Source organism: Gopherus flavomarginatus, chromosome 1 (assembly GCF_025201925.1).
Source record: "Gopherus flavomarginatus isolate rGopFla2 chromosome 1, rGopFla2.mat.asm, whole genome shotgun sequence".
Classification (NCBI taxonomy): Eukaryota; Metazoa; Chordata; order Testudines; family Testudinidae; genus Gopherus; species Gopherus flavomarginatus.
In genome coordinates, this window is record NC_066617.1 from 69382868 (window position 1) to 69403082 (window position 20215).

Genomic DNA, 20215 nt, shown 5'->3' on the forward strand with positions numbered 1-20215 from the left:
TACAATGGACCCTTCTCACTGGCCATATTGAGGACCATGGGATCTTTATACACATTAGCCAGAATTGGTACAGTCCTGTATAGAATTACACTATATCCCTCTTCTTCAAGAGAGCAAGCTGAGCTCTCCCAGAGCCCAAGGAAGAGGAGGAATGAGGATTGGATCTATCATCATCATCTCCTGAGAAGGCAGTTGTGCCTAATAATCACAAACCATTCCAGCAGCTATTAAGGAGCATTGATAAGGTGCTTCAGATCCCTGTGGACAAGGTCCAGGAATCGCCACACAATGCCTGGACAGTCTACAGAGTGCAGGGCTAGTAGGGTGGTGCTCTTAGTGTAGTGAATGAGGTTCTCCTAGTACCGGCTAAGATGGCGTGGCACACTCCAGCACCATGTGCACCTACTTCTAAAAGTAGTGAAAGATATATATTTTCTTAGCTAAGGGAGCAGAGTTTTCTGTTCACTCATCCTGTCCCAAACTCCTTCGTGGTGCAAACTGGTGGTAAAAGTGGAGACAACTGCATAGCTGATTTACCCCTTTGGATAAAGAAGCTAACCACCTGGATCTTCTGGGAAGAAAGGTATTCACAATCAACCAGCTTGCAATTCCAAATTTAGTCAATTATCAAGCATTACTGGCAAAGTAGAATTTTGTCAACTATTCCAAGTTTTCAGATTTTTGAGAGATGCTTCCACGGGAAGACACACTTCCAGGCCCTTACTGAAGAAGGTAGGCTGGTGGCCAGATCACCTCCAGGCTGTAGTAGACATGGCCAATGCAGCCTCTAGACTGATGGCAACAAGAATCCTGGCTTCACTTTTCAGGGTTCCCTGTGGAGGTACAGGTCACTGCTGAAGATTTACCCTTTCAAGGGGCAACCTGTTCAGCCAAAAGACTGAATTATTGCATATGTTAAGACTCAAGGTCAAACTTCTGCGCTCAGGGAATATCCCTGAAGTGTTGCTGACCTCTTCACAATTGACTAACAGATATATTTATATGAAGAAGAAAATAAAGCCTAATGTTGTTATTTCTAAGTAAAGCTATGTTTTAATCAAGGGTATTCTTAGTAAAAGTCATGGACAGGTCACAAGCAGTAAACTAAAATTCATGACCCATGACCTGTACTGCACACCCACTTGGATGCTCTGGGGTGGGAGGTGGCCCAGGGGTGCCGCAGGTACTGTGGCTGGGGGGGCAGCCTGAAACCCCCATTGGTGCTGGGAGAGGGCGGTGGCAGTGCACAACCCAGGACCCCACTAGTGCTGGGGAGGAAAGGTGGCTGACAGCTTCGCATGGCTTCCCAAAGCAGCTGGCCTGTCCCGGCAGCCCCTAGGTGGGTGCACTTGGGACTACCACCATTGTAGAACTAGATGTGATCAAGTTCTACTGAACCATACTCTTTCAAAGGCCTTCAGTTTCCAAGGTGGATTGGTTAGGATGGTATGGCCAGTCTGCAGTTCCACATTGGTGGACAGAAAGAAATTGGTCCATATATTTACCTTTGTCCAGAAAAGACAGCTCGCAGGACAATCCCAAAGCATATGGTGTAAGTTGAGTACCTGCTGCATTGCAGCGCCAGCATTTGTCAAACCTGGGTACTCTGGACTTGAAAAGTCTATATGGAATCTAGTGCATTCTCCAAGAAATTTTCTATTGGACCTATCTTAACACTGCTTGCTAGATTTGGGGTTGTATAGTGGAAGAAATCTGATTCCACTCAATGTTGATAAGGGAAACTAATCACTCATCTTCCCATTTCTTTCTAACATTGTCCGTGCTGATTGCCAGTTTGCCTGATAGTTTGGAATACAGACTAGACAATGACTTAAGTAGACAGTGTAACTTTTTCAGGAAGCTCCAAAGTTAAGGATTCTGGGGCTGCAAAGCCATCTGAACCAAATTGGTGTTGCAGAGCATGAAATTATTGCCATTCCTTCTTTGGGTCCAGTTGGAATTTCTTCCTAAGACGAGGAAGGAGCATGAAGGAATCATTTTCAATTATGTGATTAATGCTCAAAATGTCTTTTTTTTTAAATTCAATCAGGCCATAGAGTGCGTCTACATGCAATTAAAATTTTTGAATGACTCCAAACTGAAGTCTCTGAATGTAATAAGGAATGATATTTAAACTGAGGCACAACCAGATACCAAGCTTTCCAAGATGTCAGAATTGTGACCGATTTCTTCTTCGGAAAATTGTAGAAGTCTGATTTTAGAATTTATTCTAGCGGTGGTGGGGCTACAGTTCCTTCCTACATGTACAGCCAGCCTGGAGAGCCTGAGCATTGAAGGGCCAATCATTATGCCATTTGTCTCAAGATTCAGGCTAATATAGTAAAGCCTAAAGTTGGGTAGACTCAAAGCCTCCTGATTTGATAGGCAGTTGCAGTTTTTCCTCAAAGGATATTCTGGGCTTGTTGCCCACACCCCACAAGAAGATCTTACAAATGTTAATTCTGAAAAAAAAAATAGCAGAAGGGTAATTATAAACTGACAAGGAGCTAAGCATAAATAGAAGCATTAGGAGGACATTCATCTTTAATATATTAATCTCTACCCCAAAGGGATAGAGGGAGGGAGGGCCTGCCATCTATGTATATCCAAAACTACTGGTGTGGTAAGAAGATCAAAATTAATTTTGACTCTCTCTTTTATATTACTAGAAAAGCAGACTCCTAAGCCACTGGCTGATTTCCTCCTGTTGCCAGCGAAAAGTTTTGTCTAAGAGGGTGACATTATGCACTTTCTGAGAGATACTGACAGCTTCCAACTTGTGCCAATTAATTTTGTGCCCTGGTGATGAATAAAAGTATATCATCATATTTTTGTCTGTTAGGACCCTATGTCTAATACCTTGGATCCCCTACCGTGCTCTGATTTGTATTGCATGCAGCTCCAAGGCCAAATCAAATAGGAGAGGAGGCGGGGACAACCCTCTCTATTACTGCAGGACTAGAGACTGAAAAGGGGAAATGTAGTTATTGGTTGTAACCTGGGATTGGAGCATGGAAGTCTAACCTAGGAAATGAAAGAGGGACAAAGTCCATATTTTTATAGGATGAAGAAAAAATACCTCCGATTTGCTCTATTGAAAGCTTTTTCCACATCCACCAACAGAACAGCCATCAGTTTTAAGGCATTTTGATAGTAGGACAGCACATCAAGTTGAGTGTCTTCTGACCCTTGTGTCTCTTGTATAAAACCCACCTGGTCCAGGTGTATTATGCTCATTACTTTTTCTAATCATCCAACTAGGATTCTAGACAATATTTTAATATCAGTTGATTATGGATATTAGTAAATAGTTAGCATGTTCATAGGCATCTTTGTCAGGCTTAAAACTGACAGAGATTAGGGCTTCATTCATTGAAGAGAGCAGAGTGCCTCTACCAAAAAGCCTCAGTGTATACTTTGGCCAGTCTGGAAGTCAGAGTGTCTTTGAACTGGGCATAAAATTCACCAGGAAAGCCTTCGAGGCTGGGGCCTTACCCAATTTCATGTTGCACAGGACAGCTATGCGCTCAGAAGTTTGTAAAGGGGAATCAAGCAAAATTTTTTTGTTCTTCTGTTAGCTGGGGGAGTTGCAGGGTTTTTTTTTGGTGTATTCCTCAAGTAATTAATCGTTAGGGGAATTTTCATTTAAATATGAGCATTGGTAGAATTTAGAGAATTGTTCATTAATACTTTTTTGATTGGTGAGTATCTGCCTCTGACGAGTGAACTGAGAGGATGTTAGCTTTCAGTGAATTAGTTTCTCAGTTTTGTTGCTAAATTCCTAGTATGTCTCTCTCACTCTAAACAAAGCAAATTCAGCCTGACATTAACCTTGGCTATTAATTTCATATCTGAGATGGGTCATCTTGGAGTTTATCAGAAGAGGGAGAATCAGCCTGCTTGAGCCTTTACATTACATTCACCAGCTCACCCTGCTTAGCTCTCTCTTTATGAGAGAAGTAGGATATTATTCTTCCCCTTAAGTATGCCTTGAAAGTGTCCAGTGAGATTGCTTAGGAGATCAAATGGTTGTCATTGGTCTCAAAGAAAAATTGTGTTTCTTTTCCACAAAGTTTTTTTTTTTAAATTGTGTCTCTAATAATAAAGAGGAGTTTAACCTTCATCTTCCAGTAGCCCCTATATTTCAGGAGATGAGTAGCCACACCACAGGTGCATGACCAAAGATCATAATAGGTGTTATTTCACTGTTAATGAAATACAAAGCCACCTGATACCAAACAGAATTCACTCTGTGATTATAGAGAATGCAAGGGTGAGAAAAAGGTGTTGTTTCTACCTCTAGGGTTCTGCCGCCTCCATGTGTCCTTTAAGCCCCATTCTTTCGTCTGGGCAATAATGGTCTGCCTCACAGAGGATTAGGAATTGTGGAGTCTGCTCGATCTGTCCAAAAGCAGGTCTAACATTTTGCTGAAGTCCTTTGATATAATCAGATTTCCTAGGGAGGAGTCAATCTCAAAATAATTGATTGAAAAATGAGGAATCATCTTTGTTGTAACACACTTTTTTGTTAACTTTTATGTAACATGGGAGATGCCAGCGTTGTTAATTAAGAGCCTTCCTTCCATGTCTTTATCGGTTGATAGGATTTATGGGTTCAATTTTTTTATTGAACTGAATTAACACCTGCCTAGACTTGGCTGGGTAATTACTAAAAAAGCCTCAGGCTCATTGAGGTGGGGTTCCTGGAGGACTGTTAGATCAGCTTTCAACTTGAAGTGACACTTGTTTTGTTTTTGTTTTGTTTTATAGGGTTATAGTGACCCAAGGACAGAAAGGCACATATGGATTCGGGGATCCCCAGGGTTTACCAAAAAGGGATCATGAAAGGTCTCTACTGAAAGCCTGTTTCACACTGGTCATCGTGATTGTGAGATGTCCGTACAGAGAATATCTGAGGGGTTATGTATCCATGCTGAAAATTATTCTAACTAGGCCTTGTAGTCAAAGGCAGGTCACTCAAAGATAGTGTGCCTTGAGTCATACTTCTCCAGACAGGGAGGTGGGAGACACTTATAACCCTGGTGGACCATTGTGTGTCTTACAACAGAAATCTATAAGCATACTGAGTCAAGTGTTAATGAAGAGCTTACCTGGACTTCAGAAGGCAATTAATGGGAAGAGTTACACTGTGTGGGGGATGACCCTGTTTTCAGGTGAAGATCAAAGGTCTTGGTCTGGTATATCTGGGGTGCAGACAGACACCTGAGCTACCTTCAACTTGTGAAGACAAACCTGCTGCAAGCTTGATCTTGTGAAAGGGGGATGGATTTCAGCATTATTCTGGTATATTTAAACAGTCAAAACATTTATTGATTGTCCAGCCAACATTTTAAAAATATAGTAAACTTGGTTAAAAAAAATCTTAGGTTTCAATTATATAATAATATACACTCTTTTGCAAATACAACTTTTAGCTCTTAAAAAAACACATTTGTGCATTGATGTGCTAGAGATAATGTCTTCAAGTCTCACCTAATTCATTCTTGGCTTTATTTGAAAACTGTATACAAAACAGTCATTAAAGCCAAGAAATGTAAAGTAGGTTTTACTGCTGCTGAAATGCTTTCAAAATCCTGATAAAGAGGTTTGGTAGGGCATGAAGCATCTCCTGCTAGGGTGGAGATCTCTGAGAAAACAAAGTCATATTTCAAAGCACTGAAGTTTTCAGGACCATTTGGTACTAGCAGTGTCTTTAATATTGATCCAGATCCAGGTGCTGTAGCCTAAGGACAAACAGGAAAATGTTCTTACTAGCTTGTTTAACATGTTAGCTCTTGTCATTTTAGTTCAAAATATGTGTAAAGTAAATTATGTGAGTGCTTCTTTGCATCTAATGCAGAGATTGGATGTTGTGCTCCTCCTGTATAAATTAGTTAGGTAGATTGTGAAAGTAAAGATATAGAATGAACATTAAATGAGAAGAGTGAGAAATATTTTACACAAGTTTAAGTCTATTTGCAATAACATTGCCGATAACAGAGGAGAAAACATACTAGGTATCTCTTGGCAATTTTTTCACAGAGAACAAACGGGATTTAGTTAATTTTGCTTTAGCTGGTTTATTGGCTAATGATGAATGAACAATTAACTATTGGATGAGACAAATTATCAAAGCAAAAGAAATGAAGTCTGCATTGAGTGAGCCGAAGTAAGAATATTTTGTTTGATTAAGATGCTAAGGACAAGAATAAGTGCTGGGTAGAACTCAGAATGTGTTTGTCCATATTGGATGGAAATAACCACAGGCAATAATAAATATTACCATGAACTCTGACCACTCAGGATTTCTCCTTGCTGTTTGTTGCATGTATTAACAGTTAGATGGGAGTCTCTGCCTTGCATAGGCCAAACAACTAGAGTCAACAACTGTCATTCACTTTGCTGGCTGTAGGTTGGGAAGTGTATTTATTTCTTTTTTTTAAAATGATATTCTATTCTTCTGAAAAGTGACTGTATAAAAATGGCAGCTTCTTACTCAGTCAGTTCCCTCACAAGGTTTAGAGTCATATCTGTTAACTTAAGTGATATGTTTACTCTTGTAACTCTGCGGAGTCAACACAGCTAAGACTGAGTGAGCAGTGGATTTTATTCTGTCTTGTAACTTAATACACATTTCTGTTAATTTACAATTAGTTAAATCTATGAAACTCTTTTGAAGAGCTGAGTGATGCAGTCAGAGGTCTCAGCTGGCCTGCAAAACCTATCAGTTGTGGTGATGCATTAGAAGGAAAAATCCAGCTTCACTTTCAGATCCCCAATATAAGTTTACAGGGCTGGTTGGTAGAAAAAAAATCTCGTCACTTGTAAACAAACATCTGATGCGAAAATCCACTGAAGCAATAAGTAAGGTTATGACTTAGTCACGGATGTCATGGAATCCATGACTTCTAGTGCCCTCCATGCCTTCAACCTGCAGTGGCTGGGCGCTGCTGAAGGCCTGTCATGTTACTGCCTAGATATTAGGCTTTAGAAAATGCTGATAGTTTGTCCAACTTTGCATTCCTTTTAGAAAATAGGATTTTCTGTACTGATTTTTCTCATTCAAATGTGCAAATATGGCTCTGCATACACAATGAGAAGGTGCCATTTTTTTACAGTCACTTTTCAGAGCAGCACCATGCCTCAACTGGAAACATTGGAAATAGGCAGGTGTAGCTGCATTTTTAAATATTTTTGATGGATACTATTGATGGTTTTTTTTTAATCTTTTTTTTTTTTTTTAGATTTGACAAATTGTCAACCTGTCAAAACACAGAAAGTAAATATCCTTAAATCAAGCTCTAATAATTTTTTAAGCAACATTTTTCTTTCTCTGCCTCTAATTTTGATGATCATTAATGGAAATAGTTTTGTTGGGGTTGTATGTGTATGATGAAATCAACATTTATTGACAACCAATAAAAATCTAGCAAAGAATCCTGTGGCACCTTATAGACTAACAGACGTTTGGAGCATGAGCTTTCGTGAGTGAATACCCACTTCGTCAGATGCATGGCTATAAGGTGCCACAGGATTCTTTGCTGCTTTTACAGATCCAGACTAACACGGCTACCCCTCTGATACTCAATAAAAATCTAATCCTGCTCACCCTAGAAATATGCAACTACTATTTAAAAGGCCTCTGAATGAAAGAGATTTTGTTCTGTCATGCCAGTCCTTGCCATTCCCCCTCCCCTTGTACTGTGTCCACATGAGGCTTTTTGTACTTCTCACCTGCTCACTTTTCAATAAGTAATGGATATTGCTAAATGCGAAATTGATGAATAGTGATTTGATGATATTACCAAGAGGAGAATGGCTGGCTGTTTTCAGCAATTAGGGGAACCCCCTGCCCTGTGTAGACACTGTACATTTATTTTATTAAAACAAAACAAAAATCCAAATCCCAACACCTTAATTTTATAGGATCCTGTCTCTGGCAATTTCAAGAACTCTCTGAACATAATTTAGAAATGAAGGCTTAGCAGAGTAGTCATCTTACATTAAGCACATAGCTTCCAGGCAGGAGGAGAAGATAATATTCTCCATGTTGATTGGTTCTATAAGGACAGATATGTTCCCTTCCTTTGGCTTCAACTATTACATTTGGTATAGGCTGTCCATGCCTGTCAAGAACTTGACCTTTGACACCTATGAGGCAGGGAGAGAGTATGTAAATGTGATTGTTGGTTTCACTTTCCGGTCTGGAAAAGCCAGTTTTTTTGTCATTCATTGCAGCATATGCTTGTTTCATTCATTTTCCTCCCAAAACTAGACACAGAATTCTTAATCATTTACCTTCCATCAAGTTAAAATGCAGCAGTGTCAGCTTTTCCATTTCATTCTCTAAAGATACAATTTCATAGTTTACACTGATGGTGCTGCACCTGTTCTCTACAGAAAAACTTGCTTAAATCTCTTTTATGCCCTTGAATTTATTTACCTAGCTTGAAACAAAACAAAAAAAATTCATTTACCCTGTTAGTGTGGTCAAACATTGCTTCTTGACTAGTGTTTCAAAAAGGCAGAGTAGTATTGTATATTTACTTATATTTTAGTCTTCCCAAATCTTCTAACACACCAGATTTCCAAGAATGAGCAGTTTTGTTAACTGACTTGTCTGCAGCAGTTAGTTGAGACAATATTGATGAAATGTTTTAGCTCAGTTTCTGCTATTTTAGTCAATATATTTAATTAAAAAGGTATAATTTTGGCTCAGTAGCAACCTTGTCACTGTGTAAAGGTTGTGGGTTCAGATCCACTCACCCAACCCCATGTTATTGGTGATTTGTTTTTTACTTATCTTGTTCAATGAAACCCACAGGTTGAGCAATCTTACTCTAAGGTTTAAACAGTGCTGTATTAAATCCAGATTTCATTGTATGTGTGTGTCTTCCAAAAGAATATCTATCTGTTAAAATTAATGAGTAAAGTCTAGCCTATCAACCACCTTTCAATAATCAAGGACCATGGGCAAAAGGCTAATGGGTATCTCTTGCTCCAAATTACTGCAACAATAAATAACATTACCACCATCTGTTACAATAAAAACAACAAAGCCCCAATACAGCAAAGGCTCAGTTTTCCCTTTTGATGTTACATTTTTTTCCTTCTTAGTTACAGGTTAATTTTGATGTTGATCACCTCGGAGTTAGATTTATTGCAATTTCCTTTTATTCTGCTTTAGGACCCATGCAGGCAGCTTCTGCCTCAACCATCCCACTCCTCCCCTGCATCTACCACCACACACACACACACTTCCACTAAAAAACACAACACTGTCATCTGGGACAGATGTTCAATATGAACACTTCTGAAAAATTTGGTTGCCATGAGTCGCTTCCCACCACTCTCTGTTGCTAAGCTCATGCAGATAAATGTATAACCAGTGTTTACCTAGTTTATAAAGCCTTTCCGACATTCATTTTGCCTCCTTGCAAGCTCTAAAGATTATTTTGCCAATAGGGTAACAAGAAGCAGTCAGTCTGTTAAAAGTGCCAAAGAAAAGGCACATAAGTCAGTTCAGAATGCAGAGAATGTGCTATGACAATTAAAGAAAAGGAGACATTAAGTTTTAAAACTGAGAGTTAGAAAATGAACCAAATTTAGCAGTGACATTAGGAATGTAAGCAGGAAAGTATGGTAGCTGACACTGATTTGACAATGTGTGTATAAAATTAATAATTGATACTGATCGTGTATTTTCTAAGGACCAGATTCATTCCAAGTGTAAGCAGGTACATTCCTCTCATTCCCCATATGCAAGTGGAGGAAAGCTATACAGGCATAAGGCACCTTTATAACGTATTCACACTAGGGGTTGTACTGGTATAACTCTTTCAGTAAAATATCATACTCCTAGCCGATTCAGAATCTTAGAAATGCAGGGCTAGAAGGGACCTCGAGAAGTCACCGAGTCCAGCCCCCTGCATTGTGGCAGGACTAAGTAAACCTACACTATCCCTGACAGGTGTTTATCCAAAACCTTCAGGGATGGGGATGTCACAGCCTCCCTTGGAAGCCTATTCCAGAACTTAACTACCCTTATAATTAGGCAAAACTTTCTAATATCTAACCTAAATCTCTCTTGCTGTGAATTAAACCAGTTACTTCCTGGCCTACCTCCAGTGGACACAGAGGATTGATCCCTGGTCTCCATATAGCAGGTCTTAACTTACTTGAAGATCCTTATCATGTTCCCACCTCAGTCATCTCTTTTTAAGACTAAACTTCCCCAAGTTTTTTTAACCTTCCCTCATAGGTCAAGTTTTCAAAACCTTTTATAATTGTTGCTGCTCTCATCTGGACTCTCTTCAGTTTGTCCACATCTTTCCTAAATTGTGGTGTCCAGAACTGGACACACTATTCCAACTGAGGCCTCACCAGTGCCAAGTAGAGTGGGACAATTATGGCCCATGTCTGACATACAACACTCCTGTTAATACCCCCCTAGAATTATATTAATACTTTTTGCAGCTGCATTACATTGTTGACTCATATTCAATTTGTGATCCACCATATCCCCTCGATCTTTTTCAGCAATACAACTGCCTAGTCAGTTATTCCCTATTTTGTAGTTGTGCATTTTTTCTTAAGTGTTGTAATTTGCATTTGTCTTTAATCTTGTTGATTTCAGAGCAATTTTCCAGTTTGTCAAGGTTGTTGTGAATTCTAATCCTGTCCTCCAAAGTGCTTGCAACCCCTCTCAGCTTGGAGCCATCAACACATTTATAAGCATGTTCTCCACGTCATTCATGACAATATTGAATAGTATCTGACAAGGACTGCACCCCGTGGCCTGGGGGCACCCCGTGGCCTATTAGATGGCCTGGATCTTCCCTTTTCCAGTCCCCCAAGTGGGCTGCCCAGCTTCCAGGGACCTGACCTCGGCCACCCGTTACTCCCCCTTGTCTTTGTCCTGCTTCCCAGGCAAAAGGTGTCACCTGGTCGCACTTCGCTCCTGGGTCTCAGGTTATATTTGCGTGGACAGCTGGGCAGCCTCACCTGCCCCGAGGGCCTGAGCAAAAATCACACTCCCAATTCCCACCACCGAAATATTGATGCAGTACACAGGGAAAAGGCAGTACACATAGTATTAGTATAGGACACGTCACACTTTGTAACCCTGTTATCCTCTCGGTGCTTACAAAGTAGTTTAATAATTTGTTCCAATATCTTCCCAGCTATCAAAATTAGGCAGACTGGTCTATAATTTCCTGGGTTCTCTTTGTTGCCCTTTCTAAAGATAGGTACTATGTTTGCCCTTCTCCAGTCCTCCATGAGCTCTTAACAATAATTGTTAATGGTCTGAACTTGCTTCAGCTCAGTCCTTAATTACTCTAGGATGAATTTCATCGAGCTCTGCCAATTTGAATACATCTAATTCATCTAAATATTCTTTAACCTGCTGTTTCCCTATTTTGGCTTGCATGTCCTTCCCCCCCACCAGTATTGTTAATAGTAATTTGTTCAGGGCTGCCCAGAGGATTCTGGGGGCCTGGGGCCCTCAGCAGCGGGCGGCTCCGGTGGACCTCCCGCAGGTGTGCCTGCAGAGGGTCCGCTGGTCCCGCGGCTCCAGCGGAGCATCCGCAGGCACGCCTGCGGGAGGTCCACCGGAGCTGCGGGACCAGTGGACCCTCCGCAGCCACACCTGTGGGAGGTCCACCGGAGCCGCGGGACCGGCAAGCAGCAGGGTACCCCCCGCATGGTGAAATTTCTAGAGCCGGCCCTGTTTGGCGGCGGGGGTCCCTTCTGTTCCGGGACCTGCCGCTGAAGTGCCCCGAAGACCCGCGGTGGGGTCCCCCACCGGCAAATTACCACCGAAGCGGGACCCGCCGCCGAAGTGCAGCTGGCTCTTTGGCAGTAATTCGGTGGCGGGGGCTCCCGCCGCGGGTCTTTGGGGCACTTTGGTGGCGGGTCCCGGAACGGAAGGGTCCCCTGCCACCGAATTACTACCGAAGACCGGGCTGCACTTCGGCGGTGGGTCTTGCTTCGGCGGTAATTCGCTGGCAGAGGGTCCTTCCGCCCCAGAGCAGAAGGACCCCCCGCCGGCGAAGACCGGGAGCGGAAAAAGCTCTGGGACCCGGCCCCGCAAGAGTTTTCCAGGTCCCCCGGAGCGAGTGAAGGACCCTGCTCCCGGGGCCCCGAAAAACTCTTGTGGGGGCCCCTGCGGAGCCTGGGGCCTGCCTTGCCCTCTGGGCGGCCCTGATTGTGTTCAATATCTGGTCACCATTAACCTTCCTAGTGAAGACTGAGTGAAGCATAATAGTCATTAAACAGCTTTCCTGATGTCATCAGTTATTAGCAGGCCTTCCTCACTAAGTAGAGGAGCTACACTTTCCTTTTTCTTTCTCTTGCTCCTACTGTATTTAAAGAACCTCTTCTTATTGCCTTTAATGTTGCTTGCTAGGTGTAATTCGTTTTGTACCTTAGCTTTTCTGATTTTCTCCCTATATACCTATGCTATTCTGTTGTACTGTCCTTTAGCAATTCATCCATGTCTCCACTTTTGCAGGATTCCTTTTTGATTTTCAGGTCATTAAAGAGCTTCTGATAAAGCCATATTGGCCTCTTACTGTTTTATCTGTCCTTCACATGGGGATAGTTTGCAGCTGGGCATTTAATATTGTGTTCTTGAGAAACTACCAGCTGTCCTGAACTCCCCTTTCTCCCTTAGATTTTCTTCCTGTGGGACTTTACCTACCAGTTTTTGAAGTCTGCTTTTTTGAAGTCCGTTCTCATTCTGCTGCTCTCAGTCCTTCCTTGCCTTAGAATTGTGAAATCTGTCATCTCATGATCACTTTCACCCAAATGGCCTTCCCTTTTCAGATTTACAACCAATTCTTCCCTGTTGGCAGGGCCGACGCTACCATTTAGGCGACCTAGGCAATGGCCTAGGGCGCCAGAATTTTGGGGAGGGCGCTATTTTGCCGGGGGGGGGGGCGGTACGCGGGTCCGGTGGACTTACCGCAGTCATGCCTGCGGCAGGTCCACCGGAGCCTTTAGACCAGCGGACCGCCTGCCGGCATCACTGTGGCAGCTCCACTGGAGCCTTTCCAGCAGCGGACTGTCCGCCGGCATGACTGCGGTAGGTCCACTGGACCTGCGGGGGGCGGCAAAATGGCCGTCTGCCTAGGGCGTCAGAAACCCTGGCGCCGCTCCTGCCTGTTGGTCAGTGTAAAATGGCTACCCCCTGGTTACTTCCTCCACTTTCTGAAACAAAAAGTTGTCCCCAATACATTCCAAGAACTTACTGTAAATTTTGTGGTTTGCTGTATTAATTTTCCAACAGATATCTGGGAAGTTAGTCCCCCATTACTACTCCATCTTGTGTTTTGTGTATTTCTGTTATTTGTTCTAGAAATACCTCCTCATCTTGATTTGGTGCTCTATAGTAGACCCCTACCATGACGTAATGCCCATTTTTTCACTTTTTTCTTTACCCAAAGACTTTCAACTGGTCTGACTCTTCCCTCCTTCTGGTCCCCAGAACAGTTATACCAATTGTAATTATGTATGTAGAGTCCCATTTCAGACAGAGATGCAGTATAAAGTAGGGCCATCCAAACTTTTACTCAGCTGAGGGACCATAATAAGAATGGCTGCAGCATTCAATTAGGCAAATTTCAGGCTCTTTCACCTTTAATATGAAAAGCATGGCCAGTGGATAGAACATAAGAACAGCCCTACTAGGTCAGACCAAAGGGCCATCTAGCCCAGTATCCTGTCTTCCAACAGGGGCAGGTGCCCCAAGGGGAATGAACAGAAGAGGTAATCATCAAGTGTCGCACATTCCCAGCTTCTGGCAAACAGAGGCTAGGGACACCATTCCTGCCCATCCTGGCTAGTAGCCATTGATGGACTTATCCTCCATGAATTTATCTTAGTTCTTTTTTGAATCCTGTTATAGTCTGGCATCCTCTGGCAAAGAGTTCCACAGGTTGACTGTGTGCTGTGTGAAGAAATACTTCCTTTTGTTTGTTTTAAACCTGCTCCCTATTAATTTCATTTGGTGCCCCCTAGTTCTTGTGTTATTTACTCATTTACTTTCTCCACACCAGTCATGATTTTATAGCCCTTTACCATGTCCCCCCTTAGTCATCTCTTTTCCAAGATGAAAAGTCCCAGTCTTATTAATCTCTCCTCTTATGGAAGGCGTTCCATACCCCTAATAATTTTTGTTGCCCTTTTCTGAACCTTTTCCAGTTCCAACTGATATTACAAGTCCTAGCCTGCAATGCTTTATTAGCATCTAAAGGCACATCTACATGGCGTTTTTTTGGGAATATGATTTTGCATATAAACTTTGGCAGAATAACAAATCCAAAATAAGCACTTATGCTGAGACTGCTAGTTGCTGCAAGGTATTCTTGCATATAAAATATTCCGACACTGTAGAACCCTATGGGCTTCCCCTCATGTGCCACTGATAAATTATGTAAGGGAAGAAAACCCATTTTGGCCATCTACTACACTGCTTATGTTTTTCCTTGAAAGCAAAATATCTGTAAGCATCTAACTTTTTTTTAAAACTATTCAGAAAGAGAGGATTATTTAGGCTTGTGCTTCTCAATCTTTTTGATACCAGGGAGTGACTTGCTGCCTTCCTAAGCCATATTAGGGCAATCTCAGGGACTGGTGCTGGTCCATAGACCGGTCGTTGAGTAACAATGACTTAGACTATGTCTATACTATGAGCGAGAGGAGTGATTCCCAGCGGGCCTGTGTACACATACTCACACTAGCTTTCATCTGTGTATGTGTACATGAGCAGGGAATCGCACTCCTAGGTCACAGTGTAGATATAGTCTTAGAGTGCAAGGTCTTTGGGGCAGGAACAGTTTTTTGTGTTTATACAATGCCTACCACAATGGGGTCTTGGGCCGTGACTGGGGCTCTAAGGATCTATGACAAGTTTAAAGAGTAGGGTGTATTTCTGCCTGTGAATCCTGACCATTCCCTGCCCTCAGGTTTTCTTTATAACAAATTTTATAAACACGCTAATTCCATAATATGCTATAAAATACATAAGTATGCTTACTAGAAATGTGCACCTACGTTTTCCTTCCAGGATATGGAATCGGGGCCCATATGAGCAGGCTCCTATTTAAGCACTGTATGCCTATGCATTAACCCCTATAAGAAAACTTGAAACAAACTGTTGCACAGGGAAATGTCTCGTGTGTGCGCTGTGGGTTGGTCTCTGTTAAATCACTGCTCGCTTCTGACCTCTTCCATTTAAAAGTTGCTGCCCTCTAGCACTGCCAGCCTTTGCCCACATGGGGGCAGAGTTGCTACATTTCACTTAAAAAAAATCTAATTCCTTCTTCCCCATGCTGCATTTCTCTGAAGTGAAACCCTATAACTGTCTTTAATTACTGAACATCCCAATAGAAACTGCCATCTCTAATCACACACAGCCCACTGTAAATTACCCAGGATTGCCTCATCCTTTGAAGTGTGGGCGTCACTTTTAGGTGCACCACACTGTGCAGAAAACTCATACTAAACCACAGGTCGTAGGTTTAGAAAGAAGTTTAATGAGGGTGAGTTCAGTGACTTCTGTCTTATTCCTGGCTGAGGGAGGGACTGGGAGGGTTCCATTATGGTGACATGAGGCAATACTCCTTGAGTGACGAAGGCTTCTGCTCAGTTAGGGTGACCAGATGTCCTAATTTTATAGGGACAGTCTCAATATTTGAGGCTTTTTCTTATACAGAAGCCTATTACCCCCCACCCCTGTCCCGATTTTTCACGATTGCTGTCTGGTCACCCTATGTTCAGTCCTTGCTGGGCAAGCAGGGCAAATGTTCCTCTCTCTCCCCTTCATACTAGGGAGCATATGAGGAGCATAGGTGGACAGTTTCCTCAAGGGCTAATATCATAAGGCTGAAGTCTGTTGCAATGTTATCAAATCTTGCAATACTTGACATCTTTCTTAGAGACACAGCTTCAAAATTAATGTTTTGTTTTGTTTTTAAATGAAAAGTAAGATTGTAGCCCACATGATTGTGGAGAAAAGCTTGAAAACGTGACCTCAGTACATCCCACTTGCTTAGAAACCAGAAGGCAAAGAAAGAGAATCCAAATTATTATTTTTTTTAAATCTTACTGCATTTAAGCTAATATCTTGGGATTTGGGGGGGGGGAGGGAGGAGATGGGGCATGACTAACGAATAAGGATAAGATTGTTACGGAGGTCACGGAAGTCATGGATTCCATGACTTTCAGAGATCTCGATGACATTTTCTGCTTCAGCCATGGGGTACAGGAGCTGAAGCTGTCAGCCAGTGGGGACCCAGAGCCTTGAGCTGGCTTGGACAGTGGGGGAACCTGGAGCTCCCAGCCGCTGTGAGTGGCGGGGGACACAGAGCTGCCGTTGTGGCAGTGACTGCTGAACCCCTTTTCCCCCCTCACAGCAGGGCTCGGGTGTCATCATCCCCCATCAGCCTCTCCCCTGCCAATTATTTTTAGTAAAAGTAACAGACAGGTCTTGGACTTCTGTGAATTTTTGTTTACTGCTTGTGACCTGTCTGCGGCTTTTACTAAAAACAACCATGGCAACTTCTTAACCTTACTAATGAGTTTTGGCAATACTAGTTGCCAGCTGCTTCTAACTGGCTCCTAGTTCTGACACCTCAGTAAAGCCACAGAGGAGTGGGAGAAGCCATTAATTTCCTAAGTAGTTGAGCCGTGCTCCTTCACCTGTGTGTGTGTTCTCTCCCTGCACCTAGCTACTATAGATTCTAATCTCTTATGCCCAGTATTGGCTGTATGCCCCTCTCCCCCTCAGCATGTGTCTACATCAGAGCTGGACTCCTGTAGATTTTAGATCCCAGCATCTCTCTAACTCCTTTTGCCTCCTGAGCCTGGAGGATGGAGGCAGAGGCTAGGATATTTGTCTGACTCCTCAGAGGACCCTGTTTTGAACACTGCCCACTGGTGTCCACTTCCCAGAGACTGGTTGAACAAAAGTCTCTATTTTAGGTGACTTCAGTTTTGTAGCTGCTCTGCATATAGGAGCACCATAGAGATCAATGGGAAGATCTGTGCAGAGAACAGCTGCAAAAATGGGCCCTCTGTGTGGTCACGGGCTTATGAAGTTTTAATCGATACGTTGAAACCTGGACGGCTGTCAGGCATGAAGAAGGCAGATGAATTCTGCTCTTAATAGCTCCAGGAACCTAAATGAAGCAAACCCACAAAAAGTAAGCCCCACCCTTTTCCCATTTGACACAAATGATATGTTTTGTCAGTCCATTTAAAAAAGCTTTTTCATAAATGTCTCTTAGAATGGCTGCATCTTTCCACAGATTTCTATTTTAATCAATGCTAGTCATTGCTCACTGCCCCAATAGGTGTGAAAGCTGGATGTATGTGCTTTGACTGCTATGTGTCACTACTGTGACCATATCTATCCAACTTGAATAAAGCTAGATACAGTAAAAGCTTTGTTATCCAACAGGTTGGGGGAATCGGGGGTGCTGGTTAGTCAAAAATTCCGGTTAACTGAGTTATACTTACCAATGGAGGGAGGGAGTTTGGGTGCAGGAGAGGTTGTGGGACACAGGCTCTGGGAGAGAGTTTGGGTGTGGGTGAGGCTTGGGGCAGGGGGTTGGGGCATGGGAGGGGTTTTTGGGTATCAGATTCCGGCTGCACTCACCTTGGGCAGCTCCCTGCAAGTGGTGACATGTCCTTGCTGCTCCTAGGTGGAGGTAGGACCAGGGGGCTCTGGGTGCAGGCATTACCTCCGCTGCTCCCATTGGCCATGGCTTCTGGCCAATGGGAGCTGCGGAGCCAGTGCTCGGGGTGAGGCAGGGACAGCACACAGAGACCCCATAGCCATTCCTCTGCCTAGGAGCAGCAGGGACATGTCGCTGCTTCTGGGGAGCCACGCAGAGCCAGGTAGGGAGCCTGGCATCCCTACTGAAGATTTGAACTTGGAGATATCAGAAATGCCAGTTTCTAAAGCTTTCTGTTTGGTAAAGTGCCAGATAACACAGCTTTGACTGTAAATGGGTCTGTTCGCATACACTTAGTTTGGAGATTTCCTCTTTTTTCTCAAACCCCAATCTCAGGTTAAATGGGGTTCACCTACATCACTCAGTTTTTTAAAAAATGTTTGCATTTTTCTTCAGAACCATCTATGAATGAATGCATTCACAATCTAATATTCCAGATGTCCCAGTTGCTTCTGAGCAACATTCTCTGTCTCACTATCCTCCCTTAGCCACCATCATGCTCACAAGATTGTTTCTAAAATGAGGATGGCGCACACAGCTCTCTGCTACATCCGTCTCTTAATTCAGCAAGAATCAAGAAAAAACGGATTTCATATTGAAAGGCAAAGTCCCTTATAGAAGTAGTTCTTTTGGTTCTAGCCTGTTGCTGGAGAGCCTGTTACATGTCCACGTCCATGTTGTTACTGCAGCTGACCCTACAAGCTGTATTGGAAGTTGAGCAGATGAAATTCAAAATACAAAAGCCTACCCACCGAGATGAACTTGTTTAATGTATTCAATCAAAGCAGCTTTGTTGTCATTCCAGAAGTCCTGAAGTTGACTTGCTGGTGGATATTTACAGCATGACAACTCCAATGTAATTTCAAAACATTGTCCCCAGATGTAGTTGTAATCCTGCATCCCACCTAAGAAAAAAAAATTCTTTGATTATTACAGCAAGAGCCACTGAGTAAGACCTAGAAATGGACTAGGAGACTTGCAACTTTTTCTAAACTCTAGCCTTCTTGAAGCATTTCCTTCATTTCCATGATGCAAGGGCAATTCAGTTAGACAAATTACCACAAATTGGGAAGTACAATTGTTTTTTAATCCCATAGTCAGTTAGATTTATGATCCCCCGTGGAAAACCTGCTTACTTAAAAAAGCAACCATCCCAAAGTGCGGTAGAATTACTAGAATGAGGCTATAATAATGGTTGAAAAAGGGCACCCTTTGATTCAAAACCTCTCTTCAACTACTTGTATCTATAAGGGAGACACAAAATTATATTTTGGCACTAAGTTTGTCATGCTCAGTTGTGCCTCAAAATCCTTTTAGTCATTTGAATTATGAATGTGGGGAAAATGTGATTTTTTTTTTACAAGAAAAAAATTGTTCAGGTGTGGGTTTTTTTGGCATGCCGAGAACCAAAGTGAATTGATTTAAACAGGGAGGATACACTATCTTACACATATTTATCTAAGCAATGATTTAGCTTAAAATACATTTATTCAGCATTTTAGTTTTTACACATTTTATTATGTTAGAAAATGGCAAATGATATCTTATTTATTAGATTTATTTATTTTTTGTGTGTGTCAAATTATTTGGATTGAAATGGAATTAAATTAGAAATTCACGAAAACAGCATTTAGATGTTTTTATTAGTTAAATAAAACTTACTGTAAACGTGCTGGACACAAAAGGAAAATATGTATTTTTATCAAAGCATGTTCTGCATTTAAAACTGATTTATTAAACAAAGGAAGTATTATCTGTAGTTCATGAATTGAACTGATTTTTTCTAGTCACTATGTCCTTCAAGATTTTAGAACTAGAAGATCTCACTCTCTCACACTGAATTTTTATTCATAGATTGGAAGAGGAAAATAAGCTTCCATGTTTTTTCAACTCCTAATTGATTTCTTAACTTTGAATTAACTAGCTAATGAACTGAAATACATGAATAAACTGAAATGAAGAAAATATTCTCTACAACTTCAGAAGAGGTTACTGCTGGACTAGCACTACAACAATCTCTGGTTCCAGGTGCTAAGCCAATGGCTTCCACCACTTCAGTGGTTTGACTTTCTTTAAAACTTTGTCAGTAAACAGGTTTGAATATATTTTTTATTTAAATGCTTTAAATAGGTTATAGTAAGTTTGGACTAAACATAGGTTGTCATAATTTCAAATTTAATTTTGTGTGTTTATTTTTAAAAATAAAAGGTATTTAATTTAAATAAAATTCCATTATATATATTTTAATATAATGATTTTTATCCACCTGCTGTAGTACTTTGGTTTTAAAAACCTGGATGTGGCATTTGCAGTATGGAGAACTCTGGGAGGAATGTAGGCTTTGACAAGCTTGGGAGAAGACTGGTTGAGTAGTTGAAAATAGTTTACTAAATACGTGTATAGTGTCACTTTTCGTAATGATTCTAGTACATAGAATGTGGTTATTCAGGTGTGTATATCTGGTTATTTACACA

General features: G+C 41.9%; 1 protein-coding gene across 1 annotated transcript in view; it reads right to left on the reverse strand.

The window, feature by feature from the left end:
- Window positions 1-5510: 5510 nt before the first annotated feature.
- The window catches only part of CPM (carboxypeptidase M), a 95762-nt gene continuing 81057 nt past the window's right edge, over window positions 5511-20215 (reverse strand). The window contains exons 7-9 of the mRNA XM_050935421.1: window positions 18494-18646; window positions 8003-8151; window positions 5511-5744 (exon numbers count right to left, since the gene is read on the reverse strand). Coding sequence (XP_050791378.1) covers window positions 5511-5744; window positions 8003-8151; window positions 18494-18646 — 536 coding nt within the window. The remainder of the gene's footprint in view (window positions 5745-8002; window positions 8152-18493; window positions 18647-20215) is intronic.